This window comes from Gadus macrocephalus, chromosome 18, assembly GCF_031168955.1.
Source record: "Gadus macrocephalus chromosome 18, ASM3116895v1".
NCBI lineage: Eukaryota > Metazoa > Chordata > Actinopteri > Gadiformes > Gadidae > Gadus > Gadus macrocephalus.
Genome location: NC_082399.1, coordinates 9,023,573 through 9,048,373, shown reverse-complemented (window position 1 = coordinate 9,048,373; position 24,801 = coordinate 9,023,573). Strand labels below are relative to the sequence as shown.

At 43.5% G+C, this 24,801-nt stretch overlaps 1 protein-coding gene and 1 non-coding gene across 2 annotated transcripts in view; both read left to right on the top strand.

Annotated features, from left to right (window-relative positions):
• The window catches only part of stxbp4 (syntaxin binding protein 4), a 43,693-nt gene that overhangs the window by 10,084 nt on the left and 8,808 nt on the right, over positions 1-24,801 (top strand). Inside the window, 13 exon segments of the mRNA XM_060037255.1 lie at positions 820-952; positions 1,313-1,419; positions 1,685-1,991; positions 2,677-2,746; positions 3,389-3,486; positions 4,148-4,244; positions 4,672-4,799; positions 6,024-6,113; positions 6,696-6,761; positions 16,110-16,286; positions 17,660-17,776; positions 20,015-20,064; positions 23,449-23,585. Coding sequence (XP_059893238.1) covers positions 820-952; positions 1,313-1,419; positions 1,685-1,991; positions 2,677-2,746; positions 3,389-3,486; positions 4,148-4,244; positions 4,672-4,799; positions 6,024-6,113; positions 6,696-6,761; positions 16,110-16,286; positions 17,660-17,776; positions 20,015-20,064; positions 23,449-23,585 — 1,577 coding nt within the window.
• On the top strand, positions 16,755-16,827 carry trnak-uuu (transfer RNA lysine (anticodon UUU)). The gene has a single exon. It is a non-coding gene; the product is annotated as a tRNA-Lys (tRNA).

The following is a 24,801-nucleotide window of genomic DNA, read 5'->3' as shown; positions in this document are numbered from 1 at the left end:
ATACTCTCCGATTATTTTACAGTTCACACTGTATTCTAAAAGATATACAAAGACACATAACTGATGTATAATACATAAACATGGCGGCATATACGTTTATATCACATACAAAGGTGTTCCATCCTGTGCTACTTGTAAGGCGGTCCTCCTCTGCAATGAGCTAGCGTGAGCTCATGAGTGGGCTGCTTGTTTATCTCGGCCCCCATCGGCAGCAGATTGCTATTGTGAAGCAGTCAATCAAACAAAACCAAACTCACAACAACCACCAACATCGAGAGTCTTTGAAGAAATAAACATCCGTCATGCTTCAAATGACAAAGCCTAAACCTCCATCCTCTGGAGTGACAGACAGAGAGGGAGGGAAGGACAATGATTACTGAGACGATTTCAATTAGAATTGTTTCTCTCTCTCTCTCCCCCCTCTCTCTCTCTCTCTCTCCCTCCCCCCTCTCTCTCTCTCTCTCTCTCTCTCTCTCTCTCTCTCCTCTCTCTCTCTCTCTCTCTCTCTCTCTCTCTCTCTCTCTCTCTCTCTCTTCCTCCCCCCCCCTCTCTCTCTCTCTCTCTCCCCCTCTCTCTCTCTCTCTCTCTCCTCTCTCTCTCTCTCTCCTCTCTCTCTCTCTCTCTCTCTCTCTCTCTCTCTCTCTCTCTCTCTCTCTCTTCCTCCCCCCCCCTCTCTCTCTCTCTCTCTCTCTCTCTCTCTCTTTCTCTCTCTCTCTCTCTCTCTGTCTCTCTCTCTTCCTCCCTGTCTATGTCTCTCTCTCTCTTTCCCTCTCTCTCCTGTGTCTCTCAATCTATGTCTTTACGTTCCCTCTTCCTAAGTGACAGTCTCATTCGGTTGATATGCGTCTCCAAGGGAACAGGGTTAGGGCTCGTCATTAAAGGCGGGACCAACAGCCCTGAAGGACCAATGGTTTTCATTCAGGAGATGGTGCCAGGAGGAGACTGTCAGAAGGTGAATACATACATCCACTGTGAACCGTCAGATGGCCTGGTATGATTCTAATACACTTCAGGTAGCAACATGTATGCATCAACATTTGAATGTAAATTAATACATATGCTAGTTTCAAGGGCCTTGGACCCTCTGAAGTGGACTGAGTTGACTTTATTTGGTTATTGATAGAAAATTGTCGATCCTTTCAAAATAAGGATAAATATCCAAAGGGGATTTTGATGGGTGGAAAACTTGTGTGGTAAAAGATCCTCTTCTGACGGTGCCCAAATTTACTATTTTAATGAGCCCCACCATCTTTCTATATTGTTGATGGACAATTTAATGAATTTGATTGTTGTGGGCATTTTTCTTTTTCAGGATGGCAGACTGCAGGTAGGGGACCAGCTTGTGTCCATCAACAAGGAGTCTTTGATCGGAGCGAGCAATGAGGAGGCTCAGAGCATCCTGGCAAGCACAAAACTCAGGTCAGTAAGAATTTAAGAGTCCTTATGTGATTGGATTATTTTCAGAATAAAGATGTGAATTGGCCGGGATTAACCATAATATGGGGGAGGAATCGCATTGATCTGATTTGTGATAATCTGATTAGTTGGAGGTCGCCACCCAGAGCTTGTTGTTAAGACTAATTATTTAACTATTTGCATTGATTTGGACTCTGCTTGGACTTAATAACACATACTTCAAAATCAATTTCCGTTTCCTGTTGCTTTAAAACCCCCTCTCCCCCAGACCGGACCCCACGGTGGAGATAGCCTTCATCAGGCGGCGGTCTTCGTCCGGCTCCAGCAGTGAAACCCAGAGCCCCACCATCTCCCTGCAGGGGCCTGTAGGGGGCACTGTGTCCCAGGCCTCGGCTCCAGGGCTGGGGCCGCTGCACTCCCAGGCTGGCCTCTTGACCAAACTGCCCCCCGTCGCCGTACGCCCCCCCCCTGCCCAGCATAGCGCTGCCCACGCCGCCCGTGCTCAACGTCAGCCAGGTGGGGGGCCTGCTCCTTCAAACCTAGGGGTTTTCACCAGAAAAGGGATATTATTTGCTGTTTTTTCCCTGGAATCGGAATAGTAATAGGAATGATTAGAATAATTGGCACCAATAATGTGTTGAATATAACTTCAGTACACCGTTAGTTCTAATGTTTTCTATTGTTTGAATTAGTAATTGTGAGTGAAAGGGGCATCCGTGGCATACTGGTTAAGGAGTTGGACTGGGTGGCCAGTTCGAATCCCGAGCCTCCACGGATTTCAGGTGCCGTTGAGCAAGGCACCTGAAACCCCCACCTGCTCCCCGGGCGCTGCACCGCGGCAGCCCACTGCTCCGGGAGTGCCGGTGTGCCCTTAAGTGTGTGCCCCTATGTGTGTGGACCTCCGTGTGGACCTCCGTGTGTGTATGTGTTCACCGGCTACCCGGATGGGTCAAAAGCAGAGAAGAATTTCCCCCTAAAAAGGGATAAATAAAGGATAACTTAACTTAAAGTGAAATTGACAAATTGTAATAATTATGATGAATAAAAGGCGCCAGCATGTAATTAAATTGAATGGCCAGTCTATAAAAGGAGGTGTTGATGCTCTGGGTCCTAGCTCTCAGTACACCCTATACGTGGAGAGCACAGTGTGGGTGATGGGAACGATTACACCACCCACACACACACACACACACATCGATATGCACACGGACACACACACATCCTTTTAATGCCTCCATGTTCTCCGGTGAACAATTGTAGGTGCACGCGGCGCCCGTCAGAACAGAACCAAAGTGTGTCTCCACTGACAGCGCTATCGACACCTGGCCAGGTACAACCGCTCTGTTGTGCGTCAGTCTTACTTTCTCTCTCTGTCTATCCCTCATCTATTTTTGTTTTCCTATTGGCTAGTTCACTGACTTTGGGGCGAGAACTGCATTTTAGCATTTATTTTTGTCACATATAACTGAGGGAGTGAGAAAGAGACCAAGAAACAGAATAGAGAGGAAGATACAGGGAGAGAGACAGATGGTGCATTGCGTGTAACCTGAAGGAAGAGGAAGTGAGGCGGGCAGGAGGTCTGTCGTCTGATTGGCCGAAGAAAGGGGACAGCAGAGCGGAGCCTGGGCCTGCTGTGTCAACCAGGGGAACCTGCTCATTCACGTCAGCGAATTCGGTGATGTCACTTACTGCCAGAGTCTTGTCCATTGCTCAGTAAAGGGACTCGTGGTGGATTCCTATTCTGGAACCACTTGTATGCTAAGCATAAAGCAAGGGAAGTGGAATCAACCTGATAGGAGTACACAAAAAATGTAAATACTTTTAACTAGCCGGTTAGAGCGTATTTAATGTGCGTATTTGTTGTCACTGCAGGGTTGTTTTTCTGAAATGACTGCTCAACATTATTGCTGGTGGTGAAGCAGGGCTTTACCACCAGGTCTAATACCAAGCACCACACTCCCTGTGGTTCCAGACCCCCCCCCCAGCGGCCATACTGCAGACATCCCAGCCCCCCCCTGGAAGAGCTCCCTCGGCCCCCAACATCGCCTGAAATTGGAGAGGCTGGAGCAGGTCCGTGGGTCCATGTGTGTGTATGTGGGAGAGAGAGAGAGAGTGCACGTGTGTTTGTATGTGTGTGTGTGCGTGTGTGTGTGTGTGTGTGTGTGTGTGTGTGCAAGAGTGAGTGGGCTAGGAGAAAAAGGCCAATGAAATCCATGTTTTTTTCAAATGTTCAATTGTTTAATTAGCCATCAGTCTCAAATGGCCTACTCAGACAATCGGATTCAGATGGGAGTGTGTGTGTGTGTGTGTGTGTGTGTGTGTGTGTGTGTGTGTGTGTGTGTGTGTGTGTGTGTGTGCGAGAGGGAGAGAGAGAAAGAAGCAAGCAGCATGAACAATATCAATGGATTGTATTCAATTTAGTCACGCCATTGCTGTGATCCTGTGTGCGTGAGTTCTCTCATGTGTGTGATGTGTGTGTTTGTGTAAAAGCAACATACAGTGTATTGGTTGATACATTGTGTTATGTTAAGTTTGTGTGTTTTATATACATTCTCTGCACCTATGTTTGTGTTTGTGTGTGTATAAATGTTGTGTGGTTGTGTAATTTTGTATGTTATTGATTTATGTGCGTGTCGGTGTAATTGCCTTCATTGCTGTGTGATCACGGGTTGTGTTTACACATTTGCGTGTATGTGTGTGTGTGTGTGTCTGTGTGTTTGTTTGTTCCCAGGCTCTGGATGTGCTTGGCTTGAAGCCCACAGAGTCACAGAGGCAGGCACTGAGGTCTCGACTCCGGGCAGACACAGCTGGGACCGTGGCCTACGCAGGTAAGACCTGGCAGCCCCTAACCTAACCCTGACCCCCACATTAACCTCCGCCTCAACCTCCACCTTTACTTCACTGTTGGCCATGGCCTCGCTATGTGGCTGAGCCATGTGTTAGCCCACATGGCTGTGTTCTTCTCGGGTTAGGGTTTACATGCTAAGCTAACACCCGAGCCTAGCGTGATACTCAGCCTTGTGTGTACGTACTGATGTGTGTTGGTAGAAGTAGTTGTTACAGTAAACCATGTTAACATTGTGCTAGCTCTGTTTTGGCTCTGTTCTGTTTTTTGGGGTGTTCTTGTCAATGTTTTTTGCTTCTATTTGCTCAATATGTGTTTGTGGTTATGTGTGTGTGTGTGTGTGTGTGTGTGTGTGTGTGTGTGTGTGTGTGTGTGCGTGTGCGTGTGTGCGTGCATGTGTGTGGGGGTAGAGTTTGAGAGCCTATCCAAGGAGCTCTTCAAGCCCCAGCTTCAGGATGGTGTGCCAGTGTCCCAGGTGGGGTCAAAGTTCTCCTCTGATGACCTGTCCAGTCTTCTAGAGTCTCCCTCAAACCCACTGGTACACAAATCTCCATATTTCATTTATATACTTCCAGATATAGGGCATCTATCTACAGAGGCTACTAAGACAGTGGTTAAACAGCATTACTCAGGTGAACTTTTAGCAAACATTTATTCAAAGTGACTTTAGCAAATGTTGTTATTCAAAGGGACTTAGAATGTACAAAATCAAAACCTGCCACCAACTTGGTTGATAGATTTGACCATTTGGCAGGTAAAAGACGAAAGGGTGAGAACAACGATTGGAGTGACTACAAAGAAACTAAAAGGGCTTCATGAATAAGTTTTGTAAAAACCGACGGGATAAAGCTATATGTTTACTTACACAAGTATAGTAGAAAGACGATTTCATCTGAAAATGTACAACAAATAAGCAGATTTCTGATTTAAAGCGCGTAATTAACAATTAAAATATCATATATATATATATATATATACATATACAATGCATAGATCGCAATAATTATAATATAAATGAGTATAAAACATCATTCTCCTCTGAATCTTGAACAAATCTTCTTTAAACAAAGCATAGTCTCTTCCTTTTGAGCCTGATTAGCATTAGTCTTTGACTTAATATGTGCTAGCAAAAATTGTCTACAGTATTTTGTTGACTGTTCCCTCTGTTGTTTCCCCGTTGTTTATGCTTCCACTCTAAAGTATTGATCGGGGTATTGGTTGACCTTTATTAACAGTGTCAGTAGATCAGAACATGCGTGCCGAGTGTCTACGTTGTATTTTCCATTGTGCTCGTGTTGGCTTCCGTGCTTAGTTAGTGCCATAAGGTCAGTAAAGAAACATGTAGTGACGAACCCTCTAAACATTTTAATTCAATGGTACGAAATATGGACCCTATATAGAATCACAAATGGAGTACAGAAAGGTTACATCCGTTAAATAGTTTTTGTACGAATATCATAATGATATTTGATGTTTTGTGTTTTATTTTATCGTTCTATTATTTCCTCTGAGTCACTCCAGGCATCCTCATCTTAAAATAAAATAATATTAAGTCCACCAGCCAGCCTGTTAAATAATGCAAATCGTGGTTAACGATATTTCAGGGTGTACTGCTAGAGACCAACCCAACAGAAACAGCGTGCTCTACTGATATCTTCTTCTGTGTGAGTGTGTGTGTGTGTGTGTGTGTGTGTGTGTGTGTGTGTGTGTGTGTGTGTGTGTGTGTGTGTGTTTGTGTTTGTGTGTGTGTCTGTCTGTGTAGCCATCACTGTCAGACTCTGACGATCTGGAAGAGATGGAGCGACTGAGGAAGGACCACATCGAGGCGCTGAGAGAGATCCAGAAGCTACAGGTACATTTCCTGCTTTCATTCCCCCTGAAAAAAGTTCTATCAGCAACATCTAAATCCTCCGCCTGAATCCTTTAACCTCACCAAAATCCCACACATTTCAACAACAAGCTTATCGTCCTGACAACGCTCTTTGAAATACGGAGGCTTTTAAAGGTATGGGCTGTGGGTACGATTTGAGAGATGGAAAATTGGACGAGCCATTGCATTCACACACCTTGCAACGACAGCCAAGATGGATTCTCTGAACCAATCAGGGAAGACATGCCCTGATTGGTTAGAACCCAGCAATTCACTCTCATAGCTGATGGATAGCTAGGTAATTTCTTTCAAATTACACTCAAATTATAGCTTCCTAAGGCACCTGTATCTGTCAAAGGTGATTCACATCATGGCAATTCCCCTTGTGCCGATAGCAGACTGTACCACTTCCAATGGTAGTAAGCCTATGGACTAAGGAAAAAAATATTTTTCTATGTCTATGGTCACTTACAGACTGCAATGTGACCGTGAGGTACCGTCAGGTAAAATTAATTGAAGTTTGATCTAAATGAAGCATTCGTCGCACCTTATTCTCCTCCCCAGGTTCAACTGGCTGAGTCTCAGAGACTGCATCTCGTGACAGAGGAGGAGCTTAACAAGGTCAAGCAGGTCAGAGGCATCCTATTGGCTGGCTACTTTACCATGTGTTTGGTTGGTCAGTTGAATCTGCATCTTTTTTCAAATGGAAAAAAGGCCTTATCTTTCTGGTAATAAGAATAATTACAGATTTTATGATGATGCTAACTGATTTATTATTGGTAACAACCACAATGATAAATATGATTAATATCCCTGTCTAGATGCTCAATGCACTTTTTGCAGTTTACAAGATAAATCCTCCAAGTTTAAACTGCTTTAATAATAATTCTAATAATATTATATCAATTTAAATAGCACTTTATTTAGAGGTAATTTAAGAAATCAGTAAGTGCATTGAATCTCACATTTTACCATGCACCCTTTGATTGTCAAACCAGAATAAAGAAAACCACATGTGGCTCATTACATAGCAGATATGAATGTGTTTAATTTCAAATATCCAGGATACCAGGGTCGATAAAGCCGTATATTTCCCATATTGCTCAGCCACGTATCAACGGAACAGGGCAGCCAAAAATAACTATTCTATTGTGAGATCAATTAGAGGCAATTTAACTGAATATTGAAGCTTTTACAGTGGTGTAAGCGCCAGTATCTTCAAACACACGCATGATGTGGACAAACACACATACACACACACACACACACACACACACACACACACACACACACACACACACACACACACACACACACACACACACACACACACACACACACACACACACACACGACGTGGACACACAATTAGTTTTTCACACAATTAACTTCATACATGGAAAATAAACCCTGACAATCAACCTCCATGTCTCTGTTCACTCTGAAATGGCGTATAGGATGACAGGTGAGAGAGAGAGAGAGAGAGAGAGAGAGAGAGAGAGAGAGAGAGAGAGAGAGAGAGAGAGAGAGAGAGAGAGAGAGAGAGAGAGAGAGAGAGAGAGAGAGAGAGAGAGAGAGAGAGAGAGAGAGGACTGTGTGGGCCCACAGGGTTGGAAGGAAGGCCACGGTGGAGCATGAGGCTTCTGGGGCCCTAAATAGTTCTGAATCAGAGCCCTGCGAGAGTCCCACTCCCGCACTCCTGTCCCTCTCTTCGCCCACCTCCCTTTTTTGCTCCCTCTTTTGCGTTTGAGTTTGGTCATCATTATGTAACCCAATCAATATCCAGATATAGAGACAGTGCTATGGGCTGCGGGGCACTAAATCCATGTCTCCTCCAAAGGGGCCCTTGTTCGTGTATGTATATATTATACATACGTAGGTATGTGTGTGTGTTTGTATGGGTGTCTATATATATAGACATATAAATGGTGCACCGATAAATCGGTCACCTATCCTTATCGGCTGATATACGCCCTAAACACCTGAAATTTGCAGAATGCAGTAGCCTCAAAAACGATCACTTGACAACGATTTTCGTGTCATTAGGGTTCGGTCAATGAGACAGTAATTGTATCCTGCTCGCTGACTTGGTTGACTTCTTATAGTCATGACACACCAGACCTGCAGCCTTTAAAGTGACTGCCACTGCCTATGGGCAACGCGGTTGTATAACCAGGTTAATTGGCTCCTTTCACATCACAGGAAACAAAAGGTAGGATACAGGTAGCCGTCTGGTTCCCTGCCTGTGAATATTGATTTGTGCGGGGCGTATCACAGGTGTTACTGCTACATTTGATTATATGTTGGTTCATTCGGTGTTGGGTGTGTGTTCTCCTATGGTACTATCCGTTATAGCTCCTTTCCTGCTGGCCTGACTCATTCCAATAATGACAGACCAGAGACCCCCGAGAGTCAGAGGTCATGTGACCCGTGAGGGGGCGCGATTGTTCACACACTTGGATGGAAACACACAGCTGCAAACATGCCCACATCCGCCGTTTTTTTCCGCACCCAAATGTGCGCAACTGTAGACATCACGCACACACATGGACACTTGCGGAAACTTCTGCGTAAACGCACATGAGAAAGAGCGAGGCATTGTGGGAGAAAAGGAGACGTGAGTGGTTTTGAGTGAAACCAAGGACGCCCCATGCGGTGATGTTTTTTAAGATGTTTTATAATTTATGTTTTAAGATCCCAGAGAAAGACAGGATGTAGGTCACACAGTGTGGGGCTCTTATTTTGGCATCACACAGCATTACTACTTTGCATTTGACAAGCGCACACACACACACACACACACACACGCACACATAGCGAGTGAAAGTAATCCATCTGTTGCAATTGCTATTGTCAGCAGGGGGATCTGTGAATTGAATTCTGTGAACCAGTGTTCCAAGAGAGAACCTGGCAATGTGGAAGATGGATGAATAAAGAAAGAAGGAGATGATAGACTTCACTCTTGGGGACCCAAATGAGTAGAAAAATCGAATGAGACGGGTGTTTCCCACAAGATTAGATCGTTTTTGGCGAGGGTGGAGGGGAGGAGGCACACACACACTTTTAAATGACTTACTTAATACTAAAGTACATAAGCTGCTTCGCTACAAATATTTTTGCACAATGTACTTTGTGGCAAATGAGCAGTGGATATTGACTAGAAGCTAAGTACAGTGTAATAACCTGGTCAACCAAGCTGTATTTTTACGTTAACTTACAGCTATCCTTAGCTAGCTAGGCTCCTCATATGCTTGCTGAAGTTATTTGAAGAGTTTAAGAAGGGCGGCGTTGTGTTAAGAACATAGTTAGTCTAGCTTCTCAGAGTTAACTTTAATGCATCAGTTTAGGACACATTTGGGCAGTGGTGTTCATGATACTAACTATTAGTGAACTCCTGTCAAGGAATTCGACCAGCCCTCTTCTCTGCAGGAAAGGCCAACAACATTTGTTCGTACCGCGCATGATCATGTTTTGATTGAGATTGTACGTGGGGAGGTGGGGCTATTAACAGATGGGCCGTTGTAAGTGTGTTGGGAGGGAGAAAGAAAAGCATTGCCCTGTGTGCGCACATAATGGAATATGATTTAAACCATTTTAAATAGGGGGGAAAAGGGAAGATCAATATGTGGTGGCAGGCCACCAGAAATAAATCTATGTATTAGAAACACTACATGGGGCATGCATGTACAGTGATATCAATAGAGGTTGTTCAACTAAGAAAACAGAGTATAGATAGAATGGAGTCAGACTTGCTTTGGATTCATTCATCCCGCCATTCCCACCAGAGTAGCTGGTCGGAATCGACCAAATAAAACAAGACACCTACCTAGTCATGAGCAAGCTCTGAATATTTGTGTTGTGTTGTGAAATCCACAGGGATTTCATCTAGGATGTGGACACTGAGAGCAGGTGGAGGTGTGTGTGGGTAGTGTATTTGAAGATAGGAATGTATGTGTTTAATATCATACGAATGTTCTCTGTCCTCCTCGGCTAAATTTAGCTACAGGTGCAGTAATGCTCATTTTCGACCTCTGAATCCCACGCAAGCTCTCCACCTTATCCTGAGTGTTACGTTTCAAGTTTTGTTCTTTGTCTTCACCACGGTCATTTAAAACTCAGCAATATTTTACCTGAAGCATAGTTATAGTAATATGCAAAATTTGCATCAGGTAAAATAACTAGCAGCTAATAAAACACTGCTAGTTAAATGCAAGGTTTATTCCATAGAAGGCAGCCATAAAATAAGGATGATATGTTGTGTGATGCCCAATTTATTAAAAAAGTATTGCAAAATAAAAGATATGCAACCATGGATCATTCATCAATATGCTGTTATATCTTTTATTTCGCTGATCCGGTAGATCACACAAGCGCTAAAGAAGCAATGATGTAGTACCAGAGACGCAGTCGTCTATTCATAATATCATCCGGTGCACACAGTTTTTGGCAGTGTTCTATAAGATATTCTAGAATACTCTGTGAGCTCCGGCGGGAGACCTTGAGCTCTATATAGACATCTATAATAATATTATCTATAATATTATGGCCAAATTCTGTTTGCGCCTCAGGATGATATTATGAATAAACGACTGCGTCGGGTTCTCCGACGTCTCTGGTCCTTCCACATCAATCTGAAGTTGCGGTTCAATTTGGACTTCAGAGAGTCAAAGCCAACGTTTCTTCCCCCAATTCCTAGTCCACCATGACCAAGAATCAATACACGGGTGTTATTTTGCACACGCCCGTACCCAAAGATTACATTCCGCACCCGACCAGACCCACCATAAATTGATACCGACGCCCGACCCGCACCGAACCAAAATTAGACACATTAGATGGAACACCGGGGAATTACAATATCTGGTGTTTGGCGTGGTGCTTTAGATTGCTGTGCAAAGATAGAACATCATCCACTGTGGACGGTTTTGTTGACTCCTCTGCTCCTGAATAACATATCCAGCACCGGAGAAGTCGGGCTCGCAATCGCAAAACCCGCGACTGACCCGCGCTGTTCAGGCGTCCGACCAGACCACCATCCGTGTCCAACACATTACATTATCTTTCCCCCATTACATCCAAATTGTGTCGGGTACCCGAACCCGTGCAGGACTCTGGCCGAGATAACCCCCACTACAAGTCTTTACTTGTTGTAGAAGTACCAGAGACGTCCGAGAACCAGACGCAGTCTTTATAGATCTCCTATTATACTACTTTTCTGGTCTTAATTTATTAATAATGACTCCTATAGAGCAACTTGACACGAATCTCAGCACAAAAAACGATGTAGATTTTCAGGAAACTCTTCCACTCATCTGGGCGCTTTTACCATTCTCTGTCAACACTCGGCTTCGTCCTTCTCCGCCCCCTCGCCCCCCTCCTGCCAACCCCACTCTGATGTGATTGGTTACCTTCCGGAAGAGCATGTTGCAGCATTAAAAATTCCTACGTGATAAATCCTGGAAATTTGAACAAGTGAATGGCGACCGCCGTCCTTAGTGTTTAGCGCTCTGCACAGCCACCCCAGACGGTCAGCAGGGAATACGTCTAAATGCATGTACGTCATTATTTGACACTTTAGTATGGTTAAACTTGACTATAAATCATTATAACAACGTTTATTGGTCATAAAAGTCTAAAGCTGTGTGGCGTACACAGCTTTTGGCCGTGATATGATATGATATATTATATTATATAGATACCTATATATTATATTATATTATTTCAATATAGATCCGGGAGTCCGCAACGGCAACAATCACTTCTCCTCCATGCTGCCGTTCACACTCGACTGCAAGGAGTGGCCGCTGATTGGCTGTTATGTTACTTCCCTCAGGGAGTGACACTGATTGGCATTGTGGGAGTTGTCGTCTCCGAACCACAAGCGTCAAAAAGTCACTGTCTGCCTTTTCTCGGTCAAGAAGGCAGAACATTTGAAATATATGTTACTAATCAACTACATATATGACCCACTTTCAATACAGATTCATGTTTCCAGCGGTGAAATTCTCCTTTAAGTATCCCTTCTTTCTCTATGCCAATTGAATGTATCAAATTCTAAGGATGCTAACTTTAGACCTGTCAACAGAGGATCGTTAAATCCAAGACCCTCTGAGACAATTTGACAGACAGGAATTCTGTAGCTATCCTGACACCAATGGGAGTTTCCCTACAGCAAAAAATCGATGATAACCGAATATATTCTACTGGCGGGATACTGTTCCTGTTCTTAGTGTAATCTAATTTCACTCGTTCTAGATGTACTGCTAGCATACAACGCAACACTATTTACAACAATACATTGCTAATTTAATTGATTGTTAAATTGAACTGCCGTTCACACAGAGAATATCACCTTCCATATAGTAGCCTGATAAATATGCTACATGGTCAAAGGCATATATGACTTCATTATCTTTTGGTTAGCATCAAAGTGTCACTTTACGCATATCCTATGCATTAGCCATCACTCACAGTCTACAGAAGCCTTTCTTTCATAGCGACGTGGGAGCCAAAGTATTAATGACAGTGGGATTGTTACCTGCAGCCAGTGTGGCCATGAATCTGGGAATGCTGGTTTCCAGTAGCTTGTAAGAGATTGAAGGTGTCATTTCCATATTTAGTGATGCAACTTCCAGCTTGGGAGCTACTACCCTGACCTTGTCATTGGTGTTGTGTGAATCTTTTTATTGTTGGTTTTCATTAAAAAATTAGTCCAATGTTGTTGTTGCACTTGATTGAGCCAGTAAGTTTGGAGTGAGTTAAGTTTTTTCATTGAGTCATAAAAAACTTCTCTTTGCATAATTCGGGTCCATAATTTAATGGCTTCTGAATTCTAAGGATCCAATTACCCAGGTTTCTGCTCAATGATTGAACCATGCTCCACCTTGGCCTTGGCCTTCCTTCCAACCCTGTGTGAGCCCCACACAGATCTCTCTCTCTCTCTCTCTCTCTCTCTCTCTCTCTCTCTCTCTCTCTCTCTCTCTCTCTCTCTCTCTCTCTCTCTCATTCCATATTGCTATTCCTCTCTTTTCGACCCTCGCACTCTCCGACTTGGCCTTCCCTCCATCCTGGTCTGAAGCTGTCGTGATGAGTTGACATGATCTCACACCGGCTGAGAGTAATCACTATCTGATGCCAACTGACAGCTGCTCTGGTCTGGGCCCTGTTTCAAGAAGTTGGATTTCCAAGTTAACCGAGTATGTTAAGTCACAATTCAGGGAAAGCCAGAATGTTCGGCCCTTACATACCAAGCCTAGACCAATCTCGGTTCGGTTACCTCGGCGTCTCATGCTGTGAGTCGAACCTGAAGCCAAGCTGGTCCGTAGAAGGTGTTCGCCCACGGCATCAACTCCATCTTCTTTCTACCATTTCATTTATTTGGATAAACAACAACAACCTTGAATGTATTCATGCAAAATTATTGTATTCCAAGTTTTTTTTTGTATTTTAACCTTAACATAACTTAAAGTCGCAACGTCTAAGGTTGAAACCCTGCCAGTGAGTAGCAGGAGACTTTTAGAATAAAAAAACTATCTCGTTGCAACAGCGTGAACTACCAAGCTCAGCTGTCTTGGGTGTTAGTGGGAGGGGCTTTGGAACGGTCGATGGTACGATTCTTGTAAACGTAGAGATAGGTACGAGCTGGCCAGCATTTATTTGCATTATATATCAGTTATAAAATGTAAGGTTTCAGTTATGAAATCAATTATCTATCAGCATCGACTACAAATATGTCCAGGTTATTTTAAGCTACGTGCTAGTTGAAATTGTACCCATTGTGAAATTAAGCTAGCATAGCCCTTGGTCTAGCGGATACTGTATCCCAGCTGCAGGGTCAAGTAGTACCGTAGCCGATCCGTGGTCATGTAGTACCGTAGCCGAACCGTGGTCCAGCAGTACCATAGCCGAGCCGTGGGTACAATGGTACCGAAGCCTAGCCGCGTGGTCTAGAGGTACCATAGCTTAGCCGCGGGGTCAGTGGTACGGTAGCCTAGCCGCGTGGTCTAGAGGTACCATAGCCTAGCCGCAGGGTCAGTGGTACCGTTGCCTAGCCGCACGGTCAGGCGGTGCCGTAGCCAAGCCATGGTCTAGCGGTACCGTAGCCTAGCCGCAGGGTTAGCGGTACAGTAGCCTAGCCGCAGGTTCAAGTGGTATCACAGCAGCTGCGGGGCTAAGAGGTACCGTGGGCGTGCTGCTGTGCTGGGGTCTCGCGGTACAGCAGTAGCAAGTGCTCGAGTGTCAGTGTGGTATTTTTAGCGTACTCTTCGATGGCTGCCAGCATAAAACCAACGGAGACTAAAGCAAGATTAGGAATAATGTTAATGAACTTTAAGCAAGAGGATGCAAAGTACAATTTGAGCTGTATAATCAATTAAGAAATTACGAAAACATCAGTTTGACAATATTTTGTCTGAAACCTTTTTGTAAAGCCTAGCAGAGGTAAATGGTGAGTCCACCGCTCACTCTTACTCCTCCTGTAACCAGCAGCTGTCCAGTGACCAGGTGGTCATTAGAGTAAGAGAAGAGAGGGCTCAGCTAAAGGCTTTGAGGCCCAAGCGCTTGGTGTCTGGTTCAGTACAGTCTGGTGCTGGGAGCCCCCGGGGAGCCAGGGCTGAAGTCACATGGTTCCCTGTGGATGAGTAGATAAACAGACTCAAGGGGCCTCTGCATTTGGGTGAAAGGAGCGCAAAGAGTATTGGTGTAAAGTGGTTGGAAAGATTGTAAAACGTGGCAAATATTTAGTGTAAAATGGAGTGTAAGTTATATTTACACACATAGTTATTTTATCACACTTTTGATTATTATATATCATGAGATGGATTGTTCTAATAGATAGATCCAGATTTTGTTTGTAGTGATTATAGATTCTAATTTATACCGATTTTGATGTGAAATGTTTGTGAAAAGTGGTCACGGTCGACAATCTTGAGTGCAAAATGTTGGGTATTAAGAGGCTGTCAAGGCTGTTGGTCGTTTTTTTACTGCATTTTTACCTTTTACTGCCTTTTCTTTCATGCTCTTAAATGACCAATTACTCTCTTATATGATTATAATACCAAGATAGACTTGCCAATATAACTCAATCATTTGAAGGCAATTTTTCCTTGCCCCACTTATAAAATGACATTTTTGAGCAAGTTGCTAAGTAGGAACTATTTATAACTAAAACAGCTTCAGCATTACATCTCGGAGCATGCTGAGAGTTTTTTTTGCACAGAATATGCATTCAGCAGAACCCACCGCAGGCAGGAATGAGAATGTAATCTTCTGACATTAATGCGTCCTGGCGTGCAAGAATGCTAAATCCTGACTCGAGCACCTCGTTTCAGGAAGAGGGAAATGTTGAAAATACAAAAAGCCCCCTTATCCTCCATCACCATGAAACAGTGTGTGTCATTGCTCTTCAACGTCTAAGTCAGCTCGGTGCTTGAGGAGGTTCTGTTAATGCTATTTTCAACATATTCAGTTTGAAGAGTTGCTTCCATCTTCTCTGTATTAGTGCATGTGTGTGTGCGTGTGTGTGCAGTTGACAAGTGTTGTACGTTGGTCAATTAAAATACTGTGTTTGATACAGAGACTGCCTTCACTAAAGTATGCATGTGTGACTGTTCCAGCCTTACTGTAACAATAATTTATATTCAATAACTTCCTCCATGCCTCCATGCTTCCATTCCTACCCTCAATAATATATCTGTACCCTCTCTAATTTCATTTCCGCTTTATCTCTCACTTCCGCGTCCATAATGTGCCTTGGGTCCTATATACAGCGCTATGCTCATGCTCTGTTTGCTTTGATCCATTAAAACAATATGATTCCAGTTCTTGTTTGTGTTGCATGGGGTGGAACTGAGGCCTCTGTGTGTGTGCGTGTGTGTGTGCGTGTGTGTGTGTGTGTGTGTGTCTGTGCGTGTGTGCGTGCGTGCGTGCGTGCGTGCGTGCGTGCGTGTGTCTGTGTCCGTGTGCGTGTGTGTGTGTCAGGAGGTCCAATCCGGAGCAGTGGAGAGCAGGGCCCTGCGGTGCCGGGTGCAGCTGGCGGAGGTGGCCCAGAAGCAGGCCCGAGGCATGGAGATGGACTACGAGGAGGTCATCCACCTGCTGGAGACTGAGATCGCAGAGCTGAAAACGCAGAGGGCCGGACAGCCCTTCAACCCCAAGGTACGGCCTCAGACCTGCCGCTGAACTCTTGTCTCTTCTTCAACCAACACCGTGAAGGGGAATTGAATTGACTGATTTGTATGTGAATAGGAATGGGGCAGAAAGGTGGCTTTCTGCCAAATGCTTTCATCTGGATTCAATGTGAACTGAATCCATGTCTGTTTAGGGAACTGCACGGTTCATGAACACACATTTTAGTGATTTTGCATAAGTGCAGTGTTTCCCAACATTGGGGTTGGGCAACACTGACATGCAATTGCAAAAGGCAATTCTAAAGGTTTTGAGGATACTTTCTAAAAAAATAAATAAAAGAGACGTATTTAGACGAGTGTCTATTGCTTACGGCTATACTGATGTTTGTGACTTGCAAACACAGAGCTCATCGTCAACTTACTTTCCATAAGTAAAGCTTTTGAAACAGCACAACGTGCGCGTCTATTTTAAAACTGCAAACTGTGTGCTGTCAGAGCCCGGATAGCTCAGTCGGTAGAGCATCAGACTTTTAATCTGAGGGTCCAGGGTTCAAGTCCCTGTTCGGGCGTTGCTTCTTTTCATTAATTTGCCTTCATGGACTGAAGAACTGGACAACCACCATAGTTCTACTCTGTGTCCGGTACCTGCCTTGCTCAAGGATTTAATAATAAATAAAAAAAGTGTAAACAATCGGTGAAAGCCGATCTCCACTTCCTCTTCTCATATACCCATAAACTGGAGGGCTTCAGTCTAGATTTCTGGAAATTCACTCTCTGTCCTCACTCCCTCCAGTCAAGCAGTCAACCAAATTGCTTAAGGATATTTGCAGCATACAGAATGGGAGGGAGGGAGAGAGACAGAGACAGAGAGAGTTATCCAAATTTAAAATGCCTAGCAAACCAGAGGTCAGCTGGGGTCTTCGGATGATTCTGATCAGTCTGAAAATTCTTCTTTTGTGCGAAGGCCGTGGCTGTGGGACTGGTAGAAGAGGAGAATCATTGATTTTTATGTACTTCAACTTTATTCCACATGGCGGCTGTTTATCAATGTTTTTATTTATTCCCTTTTTATCTGGTGCACAGAATCAATGTTTTTATTTATTCCCTTTTTATCTGGTGCACAGAATCAATATTTACGATTCATCCAAATCAAATACGACGCCGGATTCTTACATTTCTACACCAGCAAGGTTTAGAGTGTAATTTCTGTATGAGAAACTCTAATTATCCTCTCCTCTGAGATGTCAAGCCTTTACACCAGACCTATCTCCGTTTATGAATATTTCATATCTCGCTCCTGCTGGGAATCTCTTTGTGACAATCCAGTGGATTGTTTCCTGTCTCGGTCATAACGCTATCATTCTCTGGTCTTCTCCTTCCTCTTCTCCTCTTGTCATGCAGGAGGAAGCTGAGGAGCTGAAGAAGAGGGTGGCAGTCCTGGAGTGCCAGCTACGGAAGAGCGAAGGGGCCAAAAAGAGCTTTGAGTTGTCCACGGGCAAACTCCTTAACTTTGTAGAGGTATGAGTTCAAGAGAAGCTCACGTAAGGAAGAGAGGGTGAAATATCTTATTTTATTTCTTACAAGCTTTGGCAATTGGCATTTCCTATGCCATTCAGGGCATGGGATGGCATGGCCCTTTGAATTGTATTTATTTCAGAGGGTGAGAGAGGGAGGGAGATGGACAGAAAGAGAGCTTGGCCTTATTGCCATATTGTTAAGGGTACTTATCTTTATCGTTTGCACATGTTTGAATACTGAAGAGGTTTTTAGGAGGTGTTGTGTGGTAAGGCAACATGCAAACATATCTGTGGTATGTTTTGTTTTTTTAAACAGCGTTTTATAATGATGTCTGATCGCTGACCAGATGAGCGTTCAAGCACTGTTTGGTTAATAATCTGTCTATACTACATGCCTGGAAACACATATCATGTGAGCATTCACCTACAATGAGCTGGTGCATGCCAGTTAAAACCGGAAGCAGATGGTCTACTCTCTGCAGTTGGTTGCACAAAATGGAAGAGCAGAAATGGTGAAAAGTAGGACCAGAGATTTGTTATAGCCCCTCCAGAAACGCAACCCCTGCGTGTTCAAACTAAAACGGGGTCAGCAGCTTTCAAAAGCTTCAGTTTAACCTGGTCCCAAACTACCAAAGTAATGTAGACGCTAGGCGTCAACGTATCATAGGTAACGTCTCTCTCAACATTTATGTTTACTTACCTGTGATAACTCCTACTGCTTTTCTTTTTTAACTTAATATGATAAAATATGTTTTAGTGTGGTGGCATCATGTAGGATGTGAGGTTTAACATAATTAAACAATTTCTGACATTCGTCTAATCTTAACATTGTTAAGATTAGACTTCATCGTTTTTCAGGTCAATGTAGTTACATGCAAAGCCCAGATATTAATAAGTAAGTCAGTAATTACATTATCTAATAAGCAGTTTAAAGTTCAAATCAATACAGTAGTGCAACTTACTGGCAACTTAAAAATAATGGGTACAAACCTACTGTGAAATTTAGCTCTATTTGCGTCCTAATTTCCTCCAGAGATTTAATGTTCATTATTTTGCCTAAGCACATCACTGAGCACATCCTTAAGAAAAATAGAAAATATCTATTTTTGTATTTCTTTGGTAAGGCCTGACATCAACGCTGCTGCTGAGGATTGCGAGTGCAATTATTGCACTCTCTACCTAGACATCCACGTTAGATGAAGGAAGGATGTAAGAAAGGTGTTGGAAGCGAAAACCAGAAACCATCTTGTTGAGAGGCGATTATCTGGAGGTTTGGATGTGCTGGATGCAATCCCATGCCCCCAGTATATATCACAATCTAACAGGCGGACGGTAGTACATTATAGAAATAATGGATGACATTGTTACAAAGCGTCTTTGGTTGATCTTCTACTCATTCAAGGGTTTATTGTTTCAATATGTGCTGTACCGTAGTTTACCGTAGTTTATAGTGTGTTATTGCAATTTGTCCCTGGCTATCGCTCCAGGCTAACAGCAATCTGCTCCAGTGCGCTCTTTTCTTCTACGTTACCCAGAATAACTTTCAATACTCCCTCTCAACATCAGGAGGCAACATTCAGTAAATTTTGCATGTATATATTTAATAAATGAAGTGCATTCTGGATTTAAGTGGCTGCTGGCCTGGTAAAACTGTGTTTCCTCTTACTAAATTACTGATTTCTCACCATAGGAAAATAGCAAAAATCCATTAGGTTATTCTGAGACAACCCCTGACTTTTGGTTGCATGGGGATCATACTAATATCTGATACTTGTGATTGATGCTACAACCATAAGCTGTAGCTTCAACAAGTTGCATAACCTAATTCGGACAAAGATGGAGGAAAGCACCTGATGCTTCGTAGCGATTTGCAAGTATCATTTTTATTTTTTTTATTTTACCTTTATTTAACCAGGCAGATCATTAAGATCAAGTTCTTATTTACAGTGATGGCCTGACCAAAAGCACAAGCTTCTTGGGGGGGAAGGGAAAATGGGCAGTGAGAAAGGATGGGTTAGAGAGGCAACAGCACAAAACACAGCTGTACAGACGTACAACAATGCAGCAACAGGGACCTGCAGGGTTAACATACAGCTACTCAGACATACAACAAGCACGAGCAAAGAACAGGATTACATAAACAAGGCAGAATAGCAAGAATAAACTTATAAAAAAATAACAATTGTGAAAAAACATACAAAAAAGATGAAAAAAAGATTGTTTATTTTTATTTTCGCAGACAGTTCAAGACTTCCTCCAAGATACCCAAGGCACCAGTAAGAGCAACAGGTAAAGGCTCGGCCCAGATCAACGGACACATTTTCTGTCAGACACAGAAAGGGGGGGGGGGGGGGGGGGAGATAGAGGAAGAAACTCTGTCAACCCTGTATTATTTAAAGAAAATACTGGCCTCGTAATGGGTTTCGGATTGACGTCCGAATGACAAGCGTTTAGCCCTGTTGCTATGAGCAACCGGCTGCCGTGTGGCTAACAAGAACCAGAGTGATTCTTACGACATGACTCCTTAAAAGTATCATTACCCCTGCCACTATTTGCTGGGGTCAGCTCCCTGAATGTATTCTCTCTCTCTGTCTCTGTCTCTCTCCCTCCCTCCCATTCTGTATGCTGCAAATATCCTTAAGCAAGAGGCCAAATCAATGACGTTGAAAATTTCACTGGAAGGAGCTCAATAATTAAATAGTAAATAATTATAGTAAAACAGACAATATACTGTCTAAACATTAAATAAGTGTTGTGCATGTTTATATGAGTGGAGATGAACACTCCTTATGAGCGTCTATGAACATTCCTCACGAGCGTTTATCTACATTCCTAATGAGCATGTATCTACATTCCTAACAAGCGTGTATCTACATTCCTAACAAATGTGTGTAAGCATCCTTAGCGAGTGTATGCATGAAGCCAACACCTGTGTCCCATGTGAGTGTTCATACAAGCGGAGTAGAGGGGTCTTATTAGGCTGCTTCCCATTAACCTCGGAAGTCTGATGTCTGAGCTAGGAATGACTGGTCCACCGCGTTTCAGTACAACAAGCCGGAAATCCAAGAAGCCATTTATTATTAGCGATACCAGTTGAAGCCGGGTTAGCTATTGTCAGCAATAGCAGTTTATAACTCATTGAATGGTATTTTGCGAACACAAATACCGTAGCAACATGTCCACACATGCAAGTTGGACAGTACTGTGTGTGTATTCGATTAATAAAACACAAATAAGAAAGAATTGCTAATAGTTTGTATATTACTACATCTTTCCCAATTGTTGATGTGCAGAGACGCCATATTGTATTCTGAGTTTTTTTTTAACTTTCTGCGTTAGACCGAAGGGGAGGGGGGGGGGGGTACCAGTCGAAGTTTCGGACAGGGAACTCATAAAGACCCTACCACCCCACCATCACGCCCCCTCCCAGGATGCCCTAGAAGGCCTTTTCCAAGAACTGGTGGTGGTAGTGGTGGTGGCAGTGATTATAAAACCAACAGCCGTAACCCTTGCCCTCATTACCACACACAGGAACAAAGCGTTTGATTTGATGACACGATCATCAGTCATTATTATTGACTGATTATTATTATTAGTCTCTATCTGACACAAGGGATCTCTATCTATGTGATCAGTCCAACTCCACCACCACAGAAAAGCACTTATTTTGCGGAACGGTGTGTGGAAAAAGTTAGAATTTTTTTTTTAACGGTTGCATGCAGAGAACGCTACTTTGTTGGCAGATTAGAAAGAGCGGCAGGATTCTGTTTTGTCTCCTGGTGTGCGACACAGTTCCTTTGAAGACCGCAGAGTTTTCATCGGGCCAAGGCAGCGATTGCCACTTAAAATTACATCTGCCATCGAGGCTGAAATTTGGCCTCCACGTAATTGTTAGGTCACCTGTGTTGAACCAACTCCCCCCCCCCAATCCTCATCAGCATCCCCCTCTACTTAGCCTCTATGGGTCAGTGGGACATCTGTATGCTGCTCACGTAACATCCACCCTCGAGTGGCCCCTTCCCTCTCACCTGCTGACCTCACTGTGTTTCTAGGGCACTCTGGGAAAAAAACACAGAAATTTAGGCAATCACTATGCCTTTGTCAATGGATGTGTTGCCTTCTTCAGCCCAATTCGCTCGCCTGTAATGATTTTGATTACTGGGTAGAGCCTTAGAGTGTGTGTGTGTGTGTGTCCGCGTATGTGTGCGTCATTATAGATTTAAATGGTACAATTATAGTCTCGGGATTCAAGATTATTATTCAGCAATTTAACTTACATCACTCCGGATGTAGAAAACAGTTTTTAATTACAGGTTTTTAGCTTTTTTTCGATAGTTTTTTTCGAAACAGAAATAATACAATAATAACTAAATAATGCCATATTTTCGAATTTATAAAAGCGAGAGGCCTAACATCTGGCTATAGATAAAGATACATTTAAATGTTTTGAAGGAAATTTAAAACAGACCACACACTAACCGATTCCAATTCCCCAACAACCAAGTCCCGATTCTCCAAGCCGAAACTCTCACAGACATTAATTGCAATCTCGCAATCAAAGACTTTTACTTTAGCATAAACATGGCGGACATCTGTAAAACTATGGATGTAGTCATGGAGGCAGTGTGAAAATGGACGGTACATGTAACAGCGGGAGTTGTACTCCGCTATCTCCTAAAGATTTTTCCACAATGGCTTCTGTTGTATTTACTGGTCAGTGTGGCTCACGATCGTCTTTCCCACATGACCATCCATGCACTGCATACAACAGCGTTTGAATGTCCTCCGGGTTCCCCACACACTTCAGGATAACGGAGTGTAAATATTGAAAACTTTTAATATTTGCGATTTCGAAACGGTGCAGCCTTGGTTAGGTTTGGGGAAGTAAAATCAAATCTTAACATACCCCACACCAAAAGGTAATAAATAAAAGCGGTATAAATGAGCCTTAAACTAATGCCTCAATTCTTATGCATAAGATGTTTCTCAAAAACTGGCACCAGTAGAAAGATATTTCTCAAACATTATGATAAACGTAAACAGAAACATGCCATATTTTGTTTTTCAGCTCAATGCTATGCTAAGACTCAATTCACAACTGAGGATAACATAATCATATTTTCATGTTATTTTGTCGTTTGGCACGTTATTGTAAGTGGGTTTACTCCCTAGTTGCACAATGAAATCCTGGCCAGTGGTATGCCAGTTAACTGCCAGGACCCGAATCTAGCGCTGCGTTTGTTTTTCCTTGTCCTCCTGAGAAATCTTATTTATCCCCTCTTTCAAGATATTTCATAAAATCTACTGAAGATTCGTCAAACAACAACTTACCTGACACAGCGGAAGTCCATGTTACAGAAATAAAACCGTTTTGTGGAAATTGCTGGCAGTTAGCTGGCACTGTAGCTATTGCTTTCGCAATAGCATTTTCCCAAGTGGTTTAGGAAGTACTTTGTTATAAAAAAAAAAACACTCAGACACCAGTCATTTGTTGAATGTAAAAGTTTCCTTTATATGTTACGTTTTCAAGTGCTTTGCCTTCGACAGCGAGGCACATGCATCGACAGGCGAAACAGAACAAACCGCAAACAGAACACATAAACCCTCCCCATCCCTCCCATCAGTCCTCCCTCAACCAAAATGCCTCGTTTGCCCGTGTCTCTTGCCCCCCAGCTCTGGAGAGGCGAAGGTGGGCCCCGTGGCCCTGGCCCCCGCCCCGCGCCACAAGAAGGGCTCCTGGACGGTGGCCACACTCTCTCAAGAAGCCAAGGACCTCACCCGGACCGTCAGAGCCATCCTGGAGGTGGACTGTAAGTGACCCCCCCCCCCCCCCCCCATACGCACTTCTCATCAGTCACCGGCCTCCGCACCTGCATGTGTGCAAGAACCGCCCCTGACCGCCCGCCCGCCCCCCCCTATCTTGGTCCTCCACGGCCCACGTCTCCTCCCCCGTAGCCTTCATCTCCTCCTCCTCATCCTCCTCCTGGCCTGCATGATGTTTGTGTCCGGTGGAGTTCCAGGGCAGAAGACTCAGACTCAAAAGTCTGGAGAACGTTCTTGTTCTGCTCAGCGGTCGCTCAGAGCTTCTGTCGGTTCTCTCTCCTCGTTTCCAGCTCTCACCTTCTAGAGGAGGCCATCGCCAATGACGAGGAGAATCTAGATACCCCAAGACGCTCCACGCCTTTAGCAGAAACCATGCAACGGCGAAAATAAAAAAACAATCAGTTGGTCAAATTTTTCCATTTTTCTGCACGTGTTTTTTTCTCCTGCTGTCGAACAAATGCCTGGTGATGACGGATCCGCATGGCCGAAGGCACGGTGACTGCATTCAAACCTCAACCCTCCCTGTTCCCTCTGTGTTAACGCCTGAATCTGTCTACGTTGTCCTCCAACACCGACACCAGATTGGTTTTACCCTGACCGCTTCACCGACTATCGGACACGAGCAATCGCCGCAGATGTTGATGTTAATGTTTTATGTCATGTTACACATACTTTTGTTATTTTATATTTTAGTTCGGATACGCAAAATGTCTGCTGTCTTGGTATGAGTTAATGTCGTTCTACGAGTTAACACTGACAAGGGAAGGGCAAGGGTTGCACATTCATCAAATTGTTACAGGTGTCATTGCTTTAAGGCATTACACTTCAAAAAGTAATTACGACTTATTTCTATCATTTCGAAGACTATCTCGAAGCATTAATATCTGTATTACTTTTAGCAAAAGTAACTTAGACAACATTGACACAAATGTTAAAGACAATGTAAATTACATCTGACCTTGTAATAGTATTTATTACAAATATATCACAGTAACTACTTGAAATTGAATGACCAATAACACTTCATTATAGTTACACAGCACATCAAATTCATTCGTTTTTCTATTTCTGTGTGTGAGAGAGAGAGAGTAACACAAAAGCCTATATCTGTGCATTTAGCCTAGCCAGCTAATTCATGCTATTAGAAACAACATGCATAATTCAACACATTGCAGCTAATAACAATCATGTTTACATGTTGTC